This window comes from Pantherophis guttatus, chromosome 1 (assembly GCF_059756535.1).
Source record: "Pantherophis guttatus breed Tessera chromosome 1, ASM5975653v1, whole genome shotgun sequence".
In the NCBI taxonomy this organism is placed as follows: Eukaryota; Metazoa; Chordata; class Lepidosauria; order Squamata; family Colubridae; genus Pantherophis; species Pantherophis guttatus.
The window spans coordinates 177,654,649-177,675,339 of record NC_142063.1 but is presented as its reverse complement, the minus strand read 5'-3'; the positions used below and the strand labels follow the sequence as shown (position 1 = coordinate 177,675,339).

General features: G+C 44.0%; 1 protein-coding gene across 1 annotated transcript in view; it reads left to right on the top strand.

Moving 5' to 3' along the window:
- The window catches only part of ABCA12 (ATP binding cassette subfamily A member 12), a 344,530-nt gene extending 325,432 nt beyond the window's left edge, over nt 1-19,098 (top strand). Inside the window, exons 51-54 of the mRNA XM_034433493.3 lie at nt 6,575-6,667; nt 11,142-11,247; nt 12,050-12,187; nt 16,602-19,098. Coding sequence (XP_034289384.2) covers nt 6,575-6,667; nt 11,142-11,247; nt 12,050-12,187; nt 16,602-16,679 — 415 coding nt within the window. The 3' untranslated portion in view covers nt 16,680-19,098. The remainder of the gene's footprint in view (nt 1-6,574; nt 6,668-11,141; nt 11,248-12,049; nt 12,188-16,601) is intronic.
- The last annotated feature ends 1,593 nt before the right edge of the window (nt 19,099-20,691 follow it).

Sequence of the window (20,691 nt, the reverse complement as noted above, 5' to 3'; positions counted from 1 at the left end):
CTATCTCGGGAAACATCAGTGATTTCTTCTGGGGAGATGGATGGTGTCTTACAATTGCTGATGAAGTCGCATATTTTTGTAATATCATTAGAGTTATTGGTGCCATCAAGACCAAATAAAATGGCATTGTGATGTTTTTGTTCTCGTTCAATGGCATCTTTGATGAGTAAAGAAATGTCATTTGTTGGGTAGGTGGCTGGTTGTGGTAGAAGTTGTTGTTGTTGTGGTTGTTGTTGCTGTTGTGGTTGAGGTTGTTGAATTGGGATAGAATTTTGATTTACTGGATGTTCGTTTTTCTGTGTTGTATTTTTGTTTTCAAGAGATACTAAGCGTGATTCTATGTTGGTAATGTTGGTAAGGGATGATAATAAATGTGTTTTTATCTTGTTAAAGGATGATAGTTGTGTTTCCATGGTGTTGATCTTATCGGACATGAAATTTGTGGATTTTTGTAGAAATTGGATTATGTCTTTGGTATATCCCAAGCATGATTGATGGGCGTATGTATTGCACATGTAGCATTTTATGGTAATCTCATTCTCCTTGGAGGGATCTGTACATAGAAAGCATTTGTATGAGTCATTTGTGACATTGGTAGAGATGTCTTTATTTTTAATTGAGCCATTAGTAGAGATATCTATCTTTTTGTTTGGTTGTTTGTTTGGTTGTTTGGTTGTTTTTTCTTGGCATGGTAGATTTGTGACTGATCAATAAAACTAACTAATCAATGATCAATAAAACTAATTAATAGATGTAATATATGCTCTATTCACAGTAATGAATCAGTTAATAAAATGTCAGTAAACAATGTCACCCTAATCAACTAAACATTAACACTAATGTCCCTTGTGGAGTGATTTTTTGTTGCTGTCCTTTGTGTTGTGTTATAGTCTTCCGGTGGGAAGATTTTTAAAATGGTGGTAGATTCAAATCAAATCAAGTTTAAAATGGTGGAGGAAATTTCGGTGGTAGTTTAAATTTATGTGGAAGTTTGGAGGAGCGTTTTAAGGTAATCAAAATCCTCACGGAGTCAGAGCTAAGGAGAATCAAGGAGGATCACATTCTTAAATGAGCAGGCTCTTCGGGGAATCCCTATCACGGCGTTTTGAATCCTCACATAGCCTTCTCTTGGGGGAATCCTCACGTAGTCTTCTCTGGGGGGAATCCTCACGGAGCTTTCTCGGTGCTTTGTGGAATCCCTCTCACGGAGAATCTCTCTCACAGGGAATCCCTCTCATGAAGAATCCCTCTCACGGAGCCTTTGCTGCATTTCAGGAAATCAGCCTTCTCTGAGAGGAATCCTCACAGAGCCTTCTAGGCACTTCGGGGAATCTCTCTCACTGAGCCTTCTCGGCGCTTTGGGAGATCCCTCTCACTGTGCTTCAGGGAATCCCTCTCCTGGTGCTTTGAGGAATCCCTCTAACAGAGCCTTCTCGATGCGGAGCATTCAAAGTGCTTCGGGGAAACCTCACAGAGCCTTCACTGTGCTTCAGGGGATCCTCATGGAGCTTTCTTGGTGATTTGGGGAAGCAAATCACGGAGCCAGTGTCGATCACTGTCAATTTTCAAGCAATTCAGTTTCAGATTCAGATCACGAAGGTAGGGATGCAGTGGGTTGGTAGTGTGTGGTGGACATCAGAGCAAGAGCCTCAACACTCTACCTGGTTGCCGCCATCTTGGATTTTATGGATGTTGTTGGCCCATTATTCAATTTGTCAAGATCTTTTTGGATCCTGAGCTTGTCTTTTGGGATATTGGCTATTTCTACCAGCTTAGTGTCATCTCAGATTTGATGAGTTCCCCTTCTATTCCCTTATTGAAGTCATTTATGAAGATATTGAAGAGTACTGGGCCTAAGATGGATCCTTGTGGTACCCAACTGCTTACTTTCCTCCGTACAGATGTAGTAGAGATGCCAGTAGAGGGCTCAGGGGAGGGGCGGGGGGGTGGCGGTTATTATTAACGAGGATCTGGGTCCGAGGGAGACCACTGTGCCTCAGATAGCCGGATGTGAGTCCCTCCTTGTGAGGTGGGGCCGTGGGGTTCAGATGGGCTTGTTGCTTACGTACCTGGCTCCCTGCCGCGTGGCAACAGCCCTACCTGAGCTACTCGACGTGATAGCCACGGTGGCAGTAGATACACCCAGGCTTTTAGTCATGGGTGATTTCAACTTGCCATCCGTCGGTGAAACGTCTGAGGTGGCTCGGGAGTTCATGGCTTCCATGACGGCCATGGACCTGACCCAGTTAGTTCATGGCCCTACTCACAGGGGAGGTCACACTCTGGATCTGATTTTTGTCTCTGGCCAGTGGTTGAGTGGTCTTGTTATAGGGGATATAGACATGGAACCCTTGTCATGGTCTGACCACTCACTCCTTCGCCTAGATCTTCGAACCGCGACCCCTCGCCGCAGGGAGGCGGATCCAATTAGATGGATCCGCCCCAGGCGCCTGATGGATCCTGATAGGTTCCAGACGGAGCTTGGGCCATTTCCTGAGGATCTAGCACATGACTCGGCCGAGGACCTGGTAGCCGCCTGGGATCGGGCGGCTGGTGGGGCCTTGGACCGAGTTGTGCCTTTGCGGCCTCTGACCCGATGCCGATCCCGTGCGGCTCCTTGGTTTACTGAGGAGCTGAGGGAAATGAAGCGCCGGAAAAGACGCCTGGAGAGCGGTTGGAGGGCCAGTCTCGCTGAATCTGATCGAACACTGGTAAGGTCGCATATTAAGGCCTACCTAGTGGCGATAGAGACGGCAAAGTCTAACTACTTTTCCGCCTCTATTGCGTCATCAGGGAATCGTCCGGCCGCCCTGTTTAGGGTGACCCGCGCCCTGCTCCATCCGGGAGTGCGGGAGGATCCCTTAGAAGGCAGGGCGGAGGATTTCGGACAATACCTGTATGACAAAATCGCCCAGATCCGGGGGGATTTGGACTCTGACTGGGTAGATCAGGGCAGGGTGACGAGGAATAGTCTTGAGAATGTTATCTGGGAGGAGTTTGATGCTGTGACTCCTGATGATGTGGACAGGATTTTGGGGAGACTTAGTGCGGCCACATGTTTACTGGACCCGTGTCCCTCCTGGCTGGTACTGGCTTCCCGGGAGGTTACACGAGGCTGGCTCCAGGGTGTTATCAACGCTTCGTTGAGTGAGGGTTACTTCCCCACCGCCTTGAAAGAGGCGGTGGTGAGGCCTCTCCTCAAGAAGCCGTCCCTGGATCCGGCAATATTGGCCAACTATCGTCCTGTCTCCAACCTTCGCTTTATGGCGAAGGTTGTTGAGAGTGTGGTCGCACGACAGTTTCCGCAATTCCTGGAGGAAACATCTTATCTAGATCCGTTCCAGTCGGGTTTCAGGTCTGGGCACAGCACAGAAACGGCATTGGTCGCGTTGGTTGATGATCTCTGGAGGGCTCGGGACAGGGGTTGTTCCTCTGTTCTGGTCCTGTTAGACCTCTCAGCGGCTTTTGATACCATCGACCATGGTATCATGCTCCACCAGCTGGAAGAGTTGGGGGTGGGCGGCACCGTGTTGCGGTGGTTCTCCTCCTTTCTCTCCGACCGGTCGCAGTTTGTGTTGGCAGGGGGGCAGAGGTCGACCTCGAGGCCTCTCATTTGTGGAGTGCCGCAGGGATCGGTCCTCTCGCCCCTTCTGTTCAACATTTATGTGAAGCCGCTGGGTGAGATCATCCGTGGCTTTGGGGTGAGATACCACCAGTACGCTGATGACACCCAGCTGTACATCTCCACCCCAGGCCACCCCAACGATGCCCTTGAAGTGATGTCCCAGTGCCTGGAGGCTGTACGGGTCTGGATGGGGAGGAACAGGCTCAAGCTCAACCCTTCCAAGACTGAGTGGCTGTGGCTCCCGGCATCCCGATATAGTCAGTTGACTCCATCACTGACTATTGGGGGCGAGTCATTGGCCCCCACAGAGAGGGCTCACAATCTGGGAGTCCTCCTGGATATGCAGCTGTCCTTGGAGGAACATCTGACGGCTGTAACCAGGGGGACCTTTTGTCAGGTTCGCCTGATTCGCCAGTTGCGGCCCTTTCTTGATCGGGATTCCCTGTGCACAGTCACTCACGCCCTCGTCACCTCTCGCCTTGACTATTGCAACGCTCTCTACATGGGGCTCCCCTTGAGGAGCACCCGGAGGCTCCAGCTGGTCCAGAACGCAGCAGCGCGGGTAGTGACGGGAGCAGCATGGCGCTCCCATGTAACACCACTCCTGCGCGAGCTGCACTGGCTCCCAGTTGTCTTCCGGGTGCGCTTCAAGGTGTTGGTTATCACCTTTAAAGCGCTCCATGGCATAGGGCCTAGCTATCTTCGAGACCGCCTGCTGCTACCAACGACCTCCCATCGACCCGTGCGCTCCCACAGAGAGGGCCTCCTCGGGGTGCCATCAGCCAGACAATGTAGGCTGGTGACCCCCAGGGGGAGAGCCTTCTCTGTGGGGGCACCTACCCTCTGGAATCAGCTCCCCCCAGAGATAAGGAGAATCCAAGACCTCAGTGCCTTCCGTCGCGCCCTTAAAACCCATTTATTTAAACAAGCCGGGCTGGCTTAAGATGAAATTTTTAACTGTTTTTTAAATGTTTTAAACGTTTTTAATTGGTAAATGAGTTTTAATTGGGCCAAATTTATATATCTTTTAATTGTTTTTAATATTTGTTCTGCATGTTTTTTAATCTGGCTGTACACCGCCCTGAGTCCTCAGGGAGAAGGGCGGTATAGAAATCCAATATAAAATAAAAATAAATAAAATAAATAAATAAATAAAATACCATTAAGAACTACTCATTGAGTACTGCAGCCAAAGTGGAGAAAGTAATAAAATCTGGAAAGGAATGTCTTCAGCTGTCTTCATTTCCAAGTGGAAATCAAGCAAGATTATCATGCAAAAGTTCAAAGAAGGCAATGTGTTTGAGGAATTTAGTTCAGCTTCTTTAAAATCTAGCAATCGCCTTACAACTGTAATGGCAAGTCTAACTCAGAGAACTTTGATAGGCCTCTGCACACTTGGGATCATGGAACATTGAATCGGCTCGAGTCCTTGACCTCAAATGCTTTAAAGAGGTTTCTCTCTGGGATAAGCAAAAGGCTAGGCTGGAGTGGAGGAAGACTTGACTGCCCCACTCTGCAGTTCTTCTGAGTGAATGTCTCTACTAAATAAATTGAACTCAGCAACTTTAATGTCCCCTTCCAACTTTGAAATCCAATGAATCCTATGGATCTTCAGAAGACACAAAGAAACAGTCTTTATAAAATTGCATGTTTAAAAAAAGGCAAGAAAAAACCATGATTGAACATATGTGGTAGATTAATTAATGAATAGCCCCTATTGTCTTTAAATGAACTTTATCGTGAAGTTGCATATTTTTAGTTATTTGATGCCTTTGGACAGAAATAATTCATTATCTGATCTAGCTAATTGATCTTCATCACAATAGAAGATGGGAAGACTGTTCTTTTCTTTAAAATCTATAAATTCAACTCCATTCTTAGGTCCATACAACTGGTGCACAGCAGATTCATTGTTTGGCCAAGTGCAATATAGATGTATAGGACCCTTGCCCTTAGTGGAATCTACCCTGCAGGAGTGGGATAAACCAAATGTGACAAGTTGAAAAAAACAGTTGGAGCATGAGATTAGAATCAGAGAGAATGGACCATTTAGTTGAGTCAAACTCCCGATTTATGCAAGAATCCAAATTGATCCCAGACAGAGAGCTACTTAGGCTGTACTTAAACACATCTGGCAGGGGAACTTACCTTGAAAAATAGGTGTCATGATTGACTCGCTACACATCCCTACTCGCAAACAGACAACAGTAATGTGATGGGGGAGGGAAGGCATTGAAATGTAAGTGAGGTTTGGGAGGGACCTCTGGAATGCAAGTGTGCCACCTGGAAGCGTGAGACAGACACAAACCCCAAGGTCATTGCCTGGGAACGTCCAAGATAGACAAGCTGTTTCCAAAATAAAGCAAGTGCAACCAATTGGTGGACAATGGACAAAGGGAGGTCCAGGGGGCAGGGGAAAGAAAAAAAATTCCTATGCTGTTTGCATGTGAAAATGTCACACCTGGCTTTTCTACTTCTGTACCCATAATGGCTTTTATACTGTTGGAGAAAAAAATGTCCTGGGAGTTTCTTTTGCTGTTTAATGCAGTGGGATGGTTGACAATAGGTTCCATTATTGAGTAGAAAGAGCACTAATTTTGAGTAATTGCTATTAAATTAATAGAAAACTCCTATAGGTAAACATCTACCTATTTCTGATATTTTCATCCTGAGATAATTTTCCTCTTAATATTTGATTAGCCTATCAAGCAATTCCAATACTTCTTCCAAACCTTGTGGAATGTAATTTCTACTTTCTTCTCCAGGAGAAAATAATGTTTCTGATTATAACTGAATTGTACACCTATCCTGCATACTTTTCAGTCCCATCTTGCTGGTTATTTATTGATATATAAATTGGGTATTTTTTGAAAAAATTGCAAAGAACAAGATGTGTTCAGGCATTCTAGTTGAAATTGAATTGAAAATGCAATACCTTTTGGTTTTCAGCATGGAAGAATGTGAGGCTCTCTGCACACGCCTGGCTATCATGGTAAATGGACATTTCCAGTGCTTGGGTTCATTACAGCATATAAAAAGCAGGTTGGTAAAATATTTCTTTTGTGACAACTCTTACTTTGCTGTCCAATTGAGCAAGAAGTAAAGTGTATAAGAGCAATTTTTGCTCTAAGGGGGGAAATGGTACAAAATTACCAAACAAGCTTTGTGGATAAGTGAACCAAGATGATATAATAAAGTTATTGCATTCTATCACATCTTCGTATCATAACTTAGATATTCAGAGCAAGATTTGTCACATTCAAGTATCAAAGGATGAACATAAGACACAGCATAGATAGGAACTCTACCTACACAAACCACTGATGCTGCAGCACTTAGATCATTCTAACCTTCTGAAATTTCAAGCTGACCCAGATCCTTAATGTGCTTGTGGTTGTACTAGGAAATATGCTTCATTTATTTATTTGTTTGTTTGTTTGTTTAGATTTATATGCCGCCCTTTCTCCGAGAGGACTCAGGGCGGCTCACAACAATAAAACAGAAAAATAAAACAAAAACTCCGGGTTAAAAGTTACACATAAAATCCCTAAAATCAATTAAAATCCATTTTAAAACCCCCATCAGTCCAGGCCGGCCAGGCGAAATAGCCACGTTTTTAGTTCGTGGTGGAAAGAGCAAAGGTCAGGGCCATCCGGAGCTCCAGGGGGAGCTGATTCCAGAGGGTAGGTGTGCCCACAGAGAAGGCCCGCTCCCTAGGGGTCGCCAGCCGACACTGTTTGGCCGACAGCACCCCAAGTAGGCCCTCTCTGTGGGAACACACCGGGCAATGGGGAGCTGTTGCTGGCCGCAGAAGGTCCGCCAAATACCCCGGTCCTAAGCCATGTAGGGCTTTATAGGTAATCATCAGCACCTTGAATCTCACCCGGAGGGCAACCGGTAACCAATGCAGGTCGCGCAGGAGGGGTGTAACATGAGAGCATTGGGACACTCCCATCACTACCCGTGCGGCTGCATTCTGCACCAGCTGAAGCCTCCGAGTGGTCTTCAGGGGCAGCCCCATGTAGAGAGCGTTGCAGTAGTCAATCCGGGAGGTGACCAGCGCATGAGTGACCATCTCGGTCCAGGTAGGGGCGCAATCGGCGCACCAGATGAATCTGGGCAAATGCCCCCCTGATCACGGTCGTAACATGATCTTCCAGAGACAACCGTGAATCCAGGAGGATGCCTAAGTTGCGCGCCCTGTCAACAGGGGGCAACACCTCACCCCCTATAACCAGTGGTGGAGCATCCCCATGGAACCGAGATGCTGGTACCCACAGCCACTCCATCTTGGCAGGGTTGAGCCGAAGCCTGTTCCTCCCCATCCAGAGCCGCACCGCTTCCAGGCACTGGGACATCACATCGAGGGCATCGCTGGGCTGATTCGGGGTGGATAAAAAAAGTTGGGTATCATCACCATACTGATGACACCCCACCCCAAAACCACGGATGATCTCCCCCAGCGGCTTCATATAGATGTTGAACAAAAGGGGAGAGAGGACTGACCCCTGGGGCACCCTGCACGTAAGGGGCCTCGGGGCCAACCTCTGTCCCCCCGCCAACACTGCTTGCGAACGCCCCATGAGGTAGGATGAGAACCACCGTAAAACAGTGCCTCCCACCCCTAACCCCTTGAGGCGTTGCAGTAGGATACCATGGTCGATGGTATCAAAAGCCGCCAAGAGATCTAACAGGACCAGGACAGAGGAATGTCCCCTGTCCCGAACCCTCCAGAGATCATCAACCGGCGCGACCAATGCTGTCTCCGTGCTGTACCTGGGCCTGAAACCCGACTGGTACGGGTCCAGGTATATTGCTTCCTCCAGGGCCAACGGGAGCTGATGTGCCACCACGCTCTCAACAACCTTCGCAATAAAGCGAAGGTTGGAGACAGGATGAAAGTTGTTCAATATAGCCTGATCCAAGGCAGGTTTCTTGAGGAGGGGTCTCACCACCGCCTCCTTCAAAGCAGCAGGGAAGCTCCTCTCACCCAAGGAAGCAGTAATCACTGCCTGGATCCAGTCACGTGTAACCTCCCAAGCCGAATAAACAAGCCAGGAGGGACACGGGTCCAACAAACACATGGTGGTACTCAGCTTCTCCATGATCCTGTCCACTTCCTCGGGAGTAACAGGATCGAACTCATCCCAGATAACCAGACCCGTCGTCACCCCCTCAACCGACCCTGCCCAGTCAGAGTCCAGCCCGTCCCGAATCTGAGCGATCTTGTCCAGCAGATGTTGGCTATACTCCTCGACCCTCCCCCGCATAGGGTCATCCCCCACTCCCTGATTCAAAAGGGAGCGGGATACCCTAAACAGGGCGGCCGGGTGATTATCTGCGGACGCGATGAGGGCAAAGAAGTAAAGACGCTTCACCGCCTCCATCTCCACTAGATAAGATCGCGTAAAGGATCTTAACTGTGCTCGGTCAGACTCGGAACGGCTGGATCTCCAACAACTCTCTAGGCCTCTCCTCCGCCGCTTCATCTCCCAGAGCTCCTCAGTAAACCAAGGGGCCAGCCAGGATCTGCATCGGGTCAGAGGCCGCAAAGGCATGACCCGGTCGAGAGCCCCAGTGGCCGCCTTTTCCCAGGCATCCACCAGAGTCTCGACTGGAGCATGGGAAAGAGAGACAGGTATAGTCCCAAGCTCTGTCTGGAACCGCTCAGGGTCCATCAGGCGCCTGGGGTGAAACCAGGTGGTCGGTCCCACATCCCAGCGGCAGGGGGTGGATAATGGAAGTCCAGCTGAAGGAGATAATGATCGGTCCATGACAGGTATACCATAATTGGTATACCCCCACCGAACTCACTACGCCACTGCTCCGAGATAAAAACGAGATCAGGCGTGTGTCCCCCCACATGAGTCAGGCCCTGAATTACCTGAGTCAGGTCCATGGTTGCCATGGAAGCCATGAACTCCCGAGCCACCACCAACGCCCCACCCAGGGAAGGCAGGTTAAAGTCCCCCAGAACAATGAGTCTGGGAAACTCAACCACCAGCCCCGATAGGGCATCCAGCAGCCCGGGCAGGGCCGTTGGTACGCAGCTGGGAGATAGGTACGTAATCAACAGGCCCCACTGCCCTTGAGGACCCCATCTCATGAGTAGGGACTCACACCCATCCATCTGGGGAGCAGTGACCTCCCGCGGACTATGGGTCTCCCTAATAACAATCACCACTTCCCCACCCCTCCCCTGGGTCCTCAGCTGGTGTAGCACCCGAAAACCTGGCGGGCAAAGTTCAGTCAGGGGGGCACCTCCCTCCGAGCCCAGCCAGGTCTCCGTAATGCAAGCCAGGTCCGCATTTTCCTCCTCGATCAGCTCACTGATGAGGGGAGCTTTGTTAACCATGGACCTGGCGTTAAAATAAACCAGCTTGAGCCCAGAGGCCCTATCTCTCAAACCCCCAGGAAGGCAGGCAGAACCAGGAGGGCCGGAGCGGGCCACTGCTCGAAAATAGCGGGGGCGCACTCCCAACCTCCGATACGGCCTCCGTTCCTCCATCTGCGGCCATTCCCCATCACAACAGGGATCTGTGCCCCTCCCCCCCCCTCGGAGTCTCAGGGGACCCCAAACCCACTCCAACCTCACCGCGACTCTCCCCTGACCTGGACTGATAACAACCCCTCCCCCTCCCTATTCTCCTTAAAAACCTAATTAAAAAAGAGTGTAAGACACTCCTTTTAAAAACCCCAAAACCCTTATGCCACCTCTTGGGATCCCAAGATCCGTCATTAAGGTACTTCTTGGCTAGGCCGGTGGGCCACTTCCAGGAATGGGGGGCATTCCTCAGAGCATACAAGTCCGTTCTTGCATAAGTCTGTACAGCCATCATCAGCCATGGGTATGGGTACGACAATGGTGAATCAGAAACAATGGAACAACAGAACAGGCCCAAGCTTCCTCAGCAATCAGGAATATCCCCTCCCCCTGATGCCCCCTCACGGCACCAGGGAGGGACATGAGATGACAAACATCGCCGCCCTCTCACTGCGGCGAAGTCCCTGTATTCGCTGGGAAATCTCTTGGGGTGAAACTCTTGGTCATTGCTGCCCTCTCACCGCAGCCTGGCCGGGTTCAGCTGGAAAAAACCCCAACCACCTTCTCATGGTGGCGGGAGTCATCACCCCAGGAGATAGGCCAGTCCACGAAGGAAAAAGGGAGATCCGCAACCTCCAGGTCATTGAGGTCCAGGCACAATGGTCTTCAGGCACAATCCCCAGGATGATCCAAGTGGGGTAAGAGCCCCCAAAACCTGTGGGGTACAGGTGATCCGGCCAAGTTCTTACTGGTCTATTAGACCACCTCGTCCCCAATGATGGAAATTGGGCATGGGGCTATCAATCCAAGGCGTAGCACGGGTCCCAAACAAAGGCGTCAAGGATCAAAATGCAGGCAAAAGCCATCAAGACACAAGAGACCATTTGGTTTTCTAGAAGTACTGCTTGGGATTATTAGAATTTTTATTACACTTTGAATTTAATAAATTATACTTTTCATATTTTCCTCTAGATTTGGAAAAGGATTCACTGTGAAGATGCATTTGAATAACAGTGCGGACAGCACTGAGAAGCTGACTCTATTTTTACAAACAAACTTTCCAAATACATATTTAAGGGTACATATTTTTACATATCTATACTGTGAAATGCCTGGATGTCACATTAACAATTTAGAAATCTGGTTACATTTCTTTAGGCTTCAGGGAGATTTCTAACATGATGGAATATTCTTTCATGCACTTAAATAAGCACAATATCAATAAGGCTAAGCTAAAGTGCAAAAAAAGTGCAATGAATTTTTTCATAGAAGAGAATGTAATAATGTGAGTGCCTGTTGTTCAGTCCAGCCACAAACTAAAAAGAGGCAAATTATTCTTGATTAATGCTCTGATAGAAATTGTAGCATCCTGAATTAACTGTAGCATTCACAAATATTACCAGCCAAAAGTTATCACATTTGTTCTATAAAATTAGAGTACACAGTGTGTTTTACAGGTTTTTTCCTCATTCACTTTTAAGGATGTCACCACATTCTTGTACAGAAAAATAACACTTTCAGAAATTTTTGGAAATTTGGTTGCGCCTGGTTCTAAGATCCTGGCAGCATAAAAGAAGCAAAGGCCAAAGGAGTTCCTGATTAATAGGACCTACTAACACTGGAGATTTTTTATTTATCAAATTTATAAGCACATAATGACTCTCATAGTTGATTCTCAAGCTCCTTGTAGAGTAGTTTGTAAAAATCATCCAGGATAATAGAGAAGGCCCTGTAAGAATAACTTCACGGAGTGTAATGAAAGAACTGGCACAATCCTATAAAAATGCCAGGTACAAATGAATCAAGATTGGAAATATGTTGTCAGATGGTATTTGATTTAAAAAATCTGCATTTGTCTGCATTAAATCTTATTCATACAGGACCATCAACTGAACATGGTGGAATATCATATCCCAGTGTCTGCAGGAGGAGTGGCAAACATATTTCAACTTCTAGAAATGAACAAAGCAGTTTTTGAAATTAAACACTTCTCTGTGAGTCAAACAACACTGGAAGAGGTAAGCAATAAACTTGTCTCATTTTTTGTTGACATAATAGAATTAAACTGTAAGAAACACAGACTTCTGGATTGCCGCTCCTGGGACATTGGACCTCTTTTCCCAGGTTGAGGCAAGATAACTTATAACTGTTATCAGCAATATGTGAAAAACAAGCCTTGCATAGAATGCTTAGGAATCTATAGAATGTGTGATATTGTTAGGCAAAGTATGAAATGTCTGTGTTATTTTAATATGTTATATACTTTCCCTCCATTATATATAACGCTTAGGCATTATGCAGAATGTTAAGAATTATTTAGGTAAAATATGAAAAGAGACTCATGAAAAGGGTCAGGGTTAGGAATTAGCCTAACCCTAACCCTAACACTTTATTGAAAACACGTATATGAAAATGAAAGAAGAAATGCAAAATGAAGTAGAAAACTTTCTTACTGAAAAAAAAAAGGAACCAAAAATCTCAGGAAAAGCCTAGGAAAGATTCCATAGATGAAAATCCTAAACGGGAAAACAACTCAAGAAGTGTGGGAAACTTTGAAAAATGTGATTATAAAAGCCCAGTTCAGCACAATATGACTGAAAAAGAAAAACAAGGATTTCAAGAAGAAACCAGCATGGCTGCACAAAGATCTCTCTGATAAACTGAAAGATAAAAAGGACAAGTACAAAAAAATGGAAAGAGGGACATATAACTAAGGCAAAATATCAACAGATAGCCAGAACTTACAAAGATGAAGTCAGGAAAGCAAAGGCTCAGAATGAACAAAGACTTGCAACAAAAGTCAAAGATAATTTTAAAAGTTTCTTTCAATGTATTAATAACAAGAAAAAAGTCAAGGAAACAGTTGGTCCACTAAAGAGAGAAGATGGCAAGGAAGTAACAGGCAGTAGGGAGAAAGCAGAGCTGCTTAACTCATTCTTTGCATCAGTCTTCACGCAAAAAGAAACTATAGCCCAACATACAAAAAAACCCCACCCTACAGTAAAAAACAGACTAGAAATAAAAATTAAAATAAGAAAGAAAATGGTAAGAGACACCTATCTGATCTTGAGGAATATATATCACTGGGACCTGATAGATTACAGTACATCTCTGAAGCAGCTGGCAAATGTTATCTCAGAACCATTGTACAATATCTTTCAAAAGTCCTGGAGCACTGGGAAAGTACCTAAGGATTGGAAAAGATCTGATGTGGTTTCCATCCTCAAGAAAGAAAAAAAAATACTGTCCTAGGAAAGTATAGACCAACTAGTCTAACATTAATACCTGGAAAAATCCTGGAAAAGATAATAAAAAAACAGATCTGCGAACATCTAAAAACAAGTAACGTTATAACTAGTAGCCAGTACAGGTTTGTTAAAAACAGATCATGCCAAACCAATCTTATTTCATTCTTTGATAAAGCGACTAAATTAGTAGACCAGGGAAATCTGTGGACATACTATACTTAGATTTCAGTAAGGCATTTGACAAAGTAGACCACAGCCTACTTCTTGGTAACCTAGAAAAATATGGAATAAACAATATCACCACCAGATGGATTAGTAGCTGGTTGACAAACTACTCAATGAGTAGTCCTTAATGGTACTACATGTACATGGAGGGAAATAAGCAGTGGGATACCACAAGGTTCCGTCTTAGGCCCAGTACTTTTCAATATCTTCATAAATGGCTTAGATGAGGGAATATAAGGGGAACTCATCAAATCTGCAGATGAGACTAAGCTGGCAGGAATAGTCAACACCCCAGAAGACAAACTCAGATTCCAAAAAAATCTCTACAAACTTGGACAATGGGCTCTATCCAACAAAATGTATTTTAATGTCGAGAAAGCAAAGTTTTACATTTAGGGAGGATGTCCCAAAGGTGCTTTTTTCAAGAGGCAACTGGACTTTCTAGTTTTCACTTCTCATCCAAGAAGCTTCTTCAGCTCTAAATGGATAGTGGGAAATAGAAGGATTTATACTCCTTGCAGACAGTTGGTCATTTGCATTCTTTTAGCAGGTCATTAAGGTCACCTGGAGGTTTATCTGTGTCATCAAGGTCAGCTGAGTGGTGCAAATTGGTGTGGAGCCTTCTTGGAACTGTTGAAAGGACTGTGATATAGATTGGAGATAGATGATGTCATATCCCTCCTCTTCTGTTGAGAGAGAGCTGTTCAATTTTGACCAAGATGGCCCCTTTAACCCCTCTCTCAAAGCAGCAATCTTCTCTGCCCAAAATACGGATTTCATTGTCTTCAAAAGAGTGGCCGGTGTCTTTTAAATGTAGATGGACTGCTGAATCTAGTCCTGATGTGTTTGTTCTCCTATGTTGTGCCATGCATTTATGAAGTGGTTGTTTCATTTCCCCAATTTACAGATCTGCACATGGCTCACTGCATTCTACTGCATATATAACATTGCTCGGTTTGTGTCTGGGTGTTTTATCCTTGGGGTGAAAAAGCTTCTGCTTTAGTGTATTCTTGGGTTTGAAGTGTGCATGTATATTATGTTGGCTGAAGAGCCTCCTGAGCTTTTCTGATATGGCTGCAATGTACAGAATGACAACATTGCTTCCTTTATTGTTCTCGTCATTGCCTGTTACAGAGGAGCTCCTGTAGGGTCTGTCCACAGATACAGATACATCAAATTCACACAGGAAGATGTTAAGGAAAATAGTCTAGCCTTCCTGGACTGTGCAGTACACATTAAGGAAAGCAGAAGCCTTAACATTGAAGTTTACAGAAAACCCACTCACACAGATCAATATTTACATTTTGATTCCCACCACCCACTGGAGCACAAAATGGGAATCATCAGAACCTTACATCACCAAGCTGAAGGCCTGCCTACCAGTTAAGATGGGAAAGAAAAAGAATGTAAACACATCAAGGAAGCCCTGAGAATGTGTGGCTATCCCAAGTGGGCCTTCATCAAATCTCAAAAAAGACCCTACAGGAGCTCCTCTGTAACAGACAATGACGAGAACAATGAACGAAGCAACGTTGTCATTCTGTACGTTGCAGACATATTGGAAAAGCTCTGGAGGATCTTCAGCCAACATTAACTTATGTACACACTTCAAACCCAAGAATACACTAAGACAGAAGCTTGTCCATCCCAAGGATAAAACACCCAGACACAAGCTGAGCAACATCATATATGCAGTACAATGCCATGTGCAGATCTGTACAATGGGGAAACAAAACAACCACTTCATAAACGCATGGCACAATATAGAACAAACACATCAGGACTAGATTCAGCAATCCATCTGCATTTAAAAGACACAGGCTACTCTTTTGAAGACAATAAAGTCCATATTTTGGGCAGAGAGGATCGCTGCTTTGAGAGAGGGGTTAAAGAGGCCATCTATGTCAAATTGAACAGACCTCTCTCAACAGAGGGGGAGGATACGACATCATCTATCTACACACCCATTTGCAACACTCAGGTGACCCTGACAATACAGATAAACCTCCAGGTGGTCTTAGCAACTCACTAAAAGAATGCAAATGACCAGCTGTCTGCAAGGAGTATAAATCCTTCCATTTCCCACCATCCAGTCAGAGCTGAAGAAGCTTCTTGGATGAGAAGCAAAACATCTTCAATGAAAAACCAAAAAGTCCAGTTGCCTCTTGAAAAAAGCACCTTTGGGACAACCATGACCTGGATGACTGAGAATCTCCACAGATATTTAGGGAGGAAAAAATCAAGGATATAAGTACAGATTAGGCAAGACCTGGCTCAAAAACAGTAACTGTGAGAGGGACCTTGGAGTCAAAGTAGATGATCATTGAACATGAGCCAGTAGTATGCGGCAGCAGCCAAAAAAACGAATACAATCCTTGGTTGTATAAAAAGAGGTATAGAATCAAAATCATGTGAAGTATTAGTACCACTTTATAAAGCCTTAGTAAGGCCACACCTGGAATACCGCAACCAATTTTAGTCATCACATGACAAAGTGTTGAGACTTTGGAAAAATGTAAGAGAAGAGCAACTAAGATGATCAATGGCCTGGAGACTAAAATATATGAAGAACGGGTGCAGGATTTGGGTTTGGCTAGCCTAGAGAAAAGAACTAGGGGTGCCATAATAGCAATAGTCCAATATTTGAGAAGCTGCCCCAAAGAAGAGGGGAATCAGCTATTAATACCAACAAGAGACAAATGAGGTCCAGTAATTGGCTTTGTCTAAAATTCATTTAGGCTGAATGTAACAAATTTGGTAAAGTAAGAGCTGTCAGATAAAAGATGTCTTAGCCGTACCTGCTGATTTCTTCATTTTTGATAAGCATCTGTTTTAGTTTAGTAACTACAACATGAATGCTTTAATTTCATACTTAAACTAGGTGTAATAAGTCTATTTAGAAAATCTCTGAAAACAGAATATGTTTAATTTCATGTAATATGTTTTTGTTTCATTTTAGGTTTTCATCAACTTTGCTAAAGCTCAGGCTAGCCCTGATATTTCAAATGCAATCACTTATACAAGTTCAGAAGCTTAAGGGAACGCTTAACTGCTATACTAAGCTTTATGCCAAAACTTCTTGACTACTGTATTAAAGCTTTTCATTGCAAGTTATTTTATGCATATTGTATTCTAGACCATGAACCTAGGCACTTCCCTTTATATCAGATTGGTCTTTTACTTCTTTCTCAAGTTTTTTTTCATACCTAAGTATACATAGCAGATACAAATATATTTCTCATCATGTATTTATAAAATTCTTTCCATGATCCAGTTCCCAAGAAATGTATTGAGTGAAAAAGAAGAGCTGCTTTGTGTTAAGGAATATAAACCAAAAGATTGATATATAGAGAGATTATGACAATGTTAAGTAAAAATATTTTAAATGACTGTATAATCTGTTAATTTCTAATCTTTGTTTAGCCCTTGGCAAAAGGAAATGTTTGTAAGGATAGAAACGTATGGAGATATATAGCAAATAGTGTGGATAAAAACTAGTTTTAGGAATATTTTCTTTCCTTTTCTTTAAACGTTTTAAATGTCTTTTCGTTGCTCCTTATCTTTGCACAATGTTGCTTACAAATGTTGCATTTGATAAAGTAGATCATAACCAACTACTAGATAAAGTAGAAAAATGTGGGTTAGACAGCATCACCACCAGATGGATTCGTAACTGGCTGACCAACTGTACTCAATATGTAGTCCTCAATGGAACTGCATCTACATGGAGGGAAGTATGCAGTGGAGTACCCCAAGGTATTCTTCAACATCTTCATCAATGACTTGGACGAGGGGATAGATGGGGAACTCATCAAATTTGCAGATGACACCAAGCTGGCAGGAATAGCCAACATTCCAGAAGATAGGCTCAAGATACAGAAGGATCTTGACAGACTTGAACATTGAGCACTATCTAACAAAATGAAATTCAACAGTGAAAAAAATAAGTTCTACATTTAGGCAAGAAAAACAAAATGCACAGGTACAGTATATGTGGTACCTTGCTCAATAGTAGTAACTGTGAGAGGGATCTTGGAGTCCTAGTGGACAACCATTTAGATATGAACTAGCAGTGTGCAGCAGCTGCCAAAAAAGCCAACACAGTTCTAGGCTGCATAAACAGAGGGATAGAATCAAGATCACTTGAAGTGTTAATACCACTTTTTTACCACTTGGTAAGGCCACACTTTTGGTCGCCACGATGTAAAAAAGATGTTGAGACTCTAGAAAGAGTGCAGAGAAGAGCAACAAAGATGATTAGGGAACTGGAGGCTAAAACATATGAAGAATGGTTGCAGGAACTGGGTATGTCTAGTTTAATGAAAAGAAGGAGTAGGGGAGACATGATAGCAGTGTTCCAATATCTCAGGGGTTGCCACAAAGAAGAGGGAGTCAAACTATTCTCCAAAGCACCTGAGGGTAGAAACTAATCAAGGAGAGAAGCAACTTAAAACTAAGGAGAAATTTCTTGACAGTTAGAACAATTAATCAGTGGAACAACTTGCCTGCAGAAGTTGTGAATGCCCCAACACTGGAAATTTTTAAGAAGATGCTGGATAACCATTTGTCTGAAGTGGTGTAGAGTTTCCTGCCTAAGCAGGGGGTTGGACTAGAAGACCTCCAAGGCCTCTTCCAACTATTCTATTCTATTCTATTCTATTCTATTCTATTCTATTCTATTCTATTCTATTCTATTCTATTCTATTCTATTCTATTCTATTCTATTCTATTCTATTCTATTCTACGCTACGCTACGCTACGCTACGCTACTCTACGCTACTCTACTCTACTCTACTCTACTCTACTAAAAAGGAAGAGCAAGATGACAGTTATGGATGTATGAAAGTGTGGCAAAAGATATTTCCATCACAATGCCCAAAATTTGGCCACCTATAATATATTCTACTTGGAAGTTTGGGCAATGTTGTATTATATTAATTATGGCCTCACTATTTCATACATGTTTCTTTGTAGTAAGTAGTTTTTTTCTTTGGAAATAAACAAAATCATACATTATACTCTGTAAACATACATGAGTACTAACAAATTGTTTTATTTCCTGTGCATCACTGGAGAATAAGAGGACTTTTATTGCAACAGGATTTGCAAGAAGTTTGACAAAGAACAGGGAACTGTGAATTACATTGCACATTCTATTGGTGAGCTGGAGAGAGGGTAGTGATTTGCTCAAAATGGTCTTTGCCTGTTTTGCATATTTCAAGATCAATGGAAGGGAAAGCAGTCAGAAATCACTGTTAAATTTAGAGTTACCCTGTGGTAAAATGGGCAGCCAATAAAATAAATCAATCAGCAATGGAGAGGAAATGTAGAGTGGAATTGCCCTAAAAGTTACAGTTGCATTTAATCAAACTTCCTTCGTGCTTGTTTCCTAATGACTTCAAAATCATGTTCATGTGATTATCTTGCTAAGAAAATAAAACAAGTTAGTGATTGTCTTCTGGGATGTTTTTGACTTCTAAAACTAGGTGTGTTGATGTTGAGCTTCTGAGTCCAGACAATACCAACTGGGTTACAATCTATTGAACAACATTGTAGATATAGATATAGTACACATATAAATATGCCATATATTTCACATCATTCTTTAATGCATCTTAAAATCACTTGCAGTGATATAGGCGATTGATAGACAAGAATAGCAATAGGAGGAGTGTGTGTGTGTGTGTGTTTGTGTCAAGTGTATGTGTTTTCTAATTCGTCTCTCCAAAAGAAAAAAAGAAAAAAAGAAGAAAAAGAGCATAAAAGCAAAGAGCTAGCACTTTGCTAGCATAATATATTATCTCAGTCACCAAGGAAGAGGAGAAGGAGGAAGCAGACCAGGTAGCTATTTACTGTCATGAATTCTGATTCAGCAGGAGTGGCATCTCTTAACAGTATTGGAAGAAATGTCCATCTGGGTTCAGTTCCAAGTGGAGAGAAAGACGCTGGAAACATGGAAGCTGTTTGGAAAGATGGTTTAATGGTGGACAGGGCCACATGGTTTGAAGTCCTGGGTAGCTGACCACATGGAGTGGAGAGTGAGATCTATTTATACCCTCTCTTAGGCCCAACCTTAGAGCTTCCTGTTCCTGTGTAAGGACAGGTATCCTGATTGGTTGTCAGACTCCCATGGGGCCATGCAGGGGTAACTTTGTAGGTTGTCTTGAGTCTCAGGCTTGGTTGAATCTTGCTGGGTGATGTAATCTTCCCAGGTGCCATGTGGTGAGATGGGTAGAGGGCTAATCCTATTATGTCCTGAGGGTGAAGGTCTTTTGTGTTGTAGATAAGCTGGCCCAGTCTTTTGTCTTGTAGATAGGATGGCCCAGTCTTTCTGGGGCTATTAAGAAAGGTCAGGGCTGCTTTCCAAGAGCATGTATCTCTTTTTCTCATCCATTCTTCCTTTTTAATATTTCCTAGAATATTTCATTCTAGGAGAAGGTTGGGTGCTAACTTCCTACAATAGGATGCCCCGAGAATCTAGTCTGGACTCCTCAAAGCACGACCCCAAATCCATGGTGACATTGGGTTGAGAATCTGAAGGCTGAGAGGAAGAAAAGCCCAAGGCTGTGGGGGGAAATTCAATGCTCCTAAATAAAGCAAATAGTCTGTTCGGCAAATACAGTATAACTACAAAGACTGGGTGGATGGATGCTTGGAAACTGCACTATGAATCTTAATAGATTAAGATTCACTGTACTAGGATCTTAAGAGCCTTGGTAGTACAGTGGTCTAAGGCACCCTGTTATTAAGCTGGTTATTAAGACCAGCTGCCTGCAATTACTGCAGGTTCGAATCTCGCCAAGGCTCAAGGTTGACTCAGCCTTCCATCCTTTTTAAGGTAGGTAAATTGAGGACCCAGTTGTGGGGGCAATAAGCTGACTTTGTATAAATATACAAAAGAATGAAGGCTATTGCTTAGCGCATTGTAAGCCGCCCTGAGTCTCCGGAGAAGGGCGGCATATAAATCAAATTTAAAAAAAAATACTTAGAGGTGACCCAGCGTTAAGAACAACTAGCAATCCTGCCCTGAATCTTTGGAGTGATGTTGT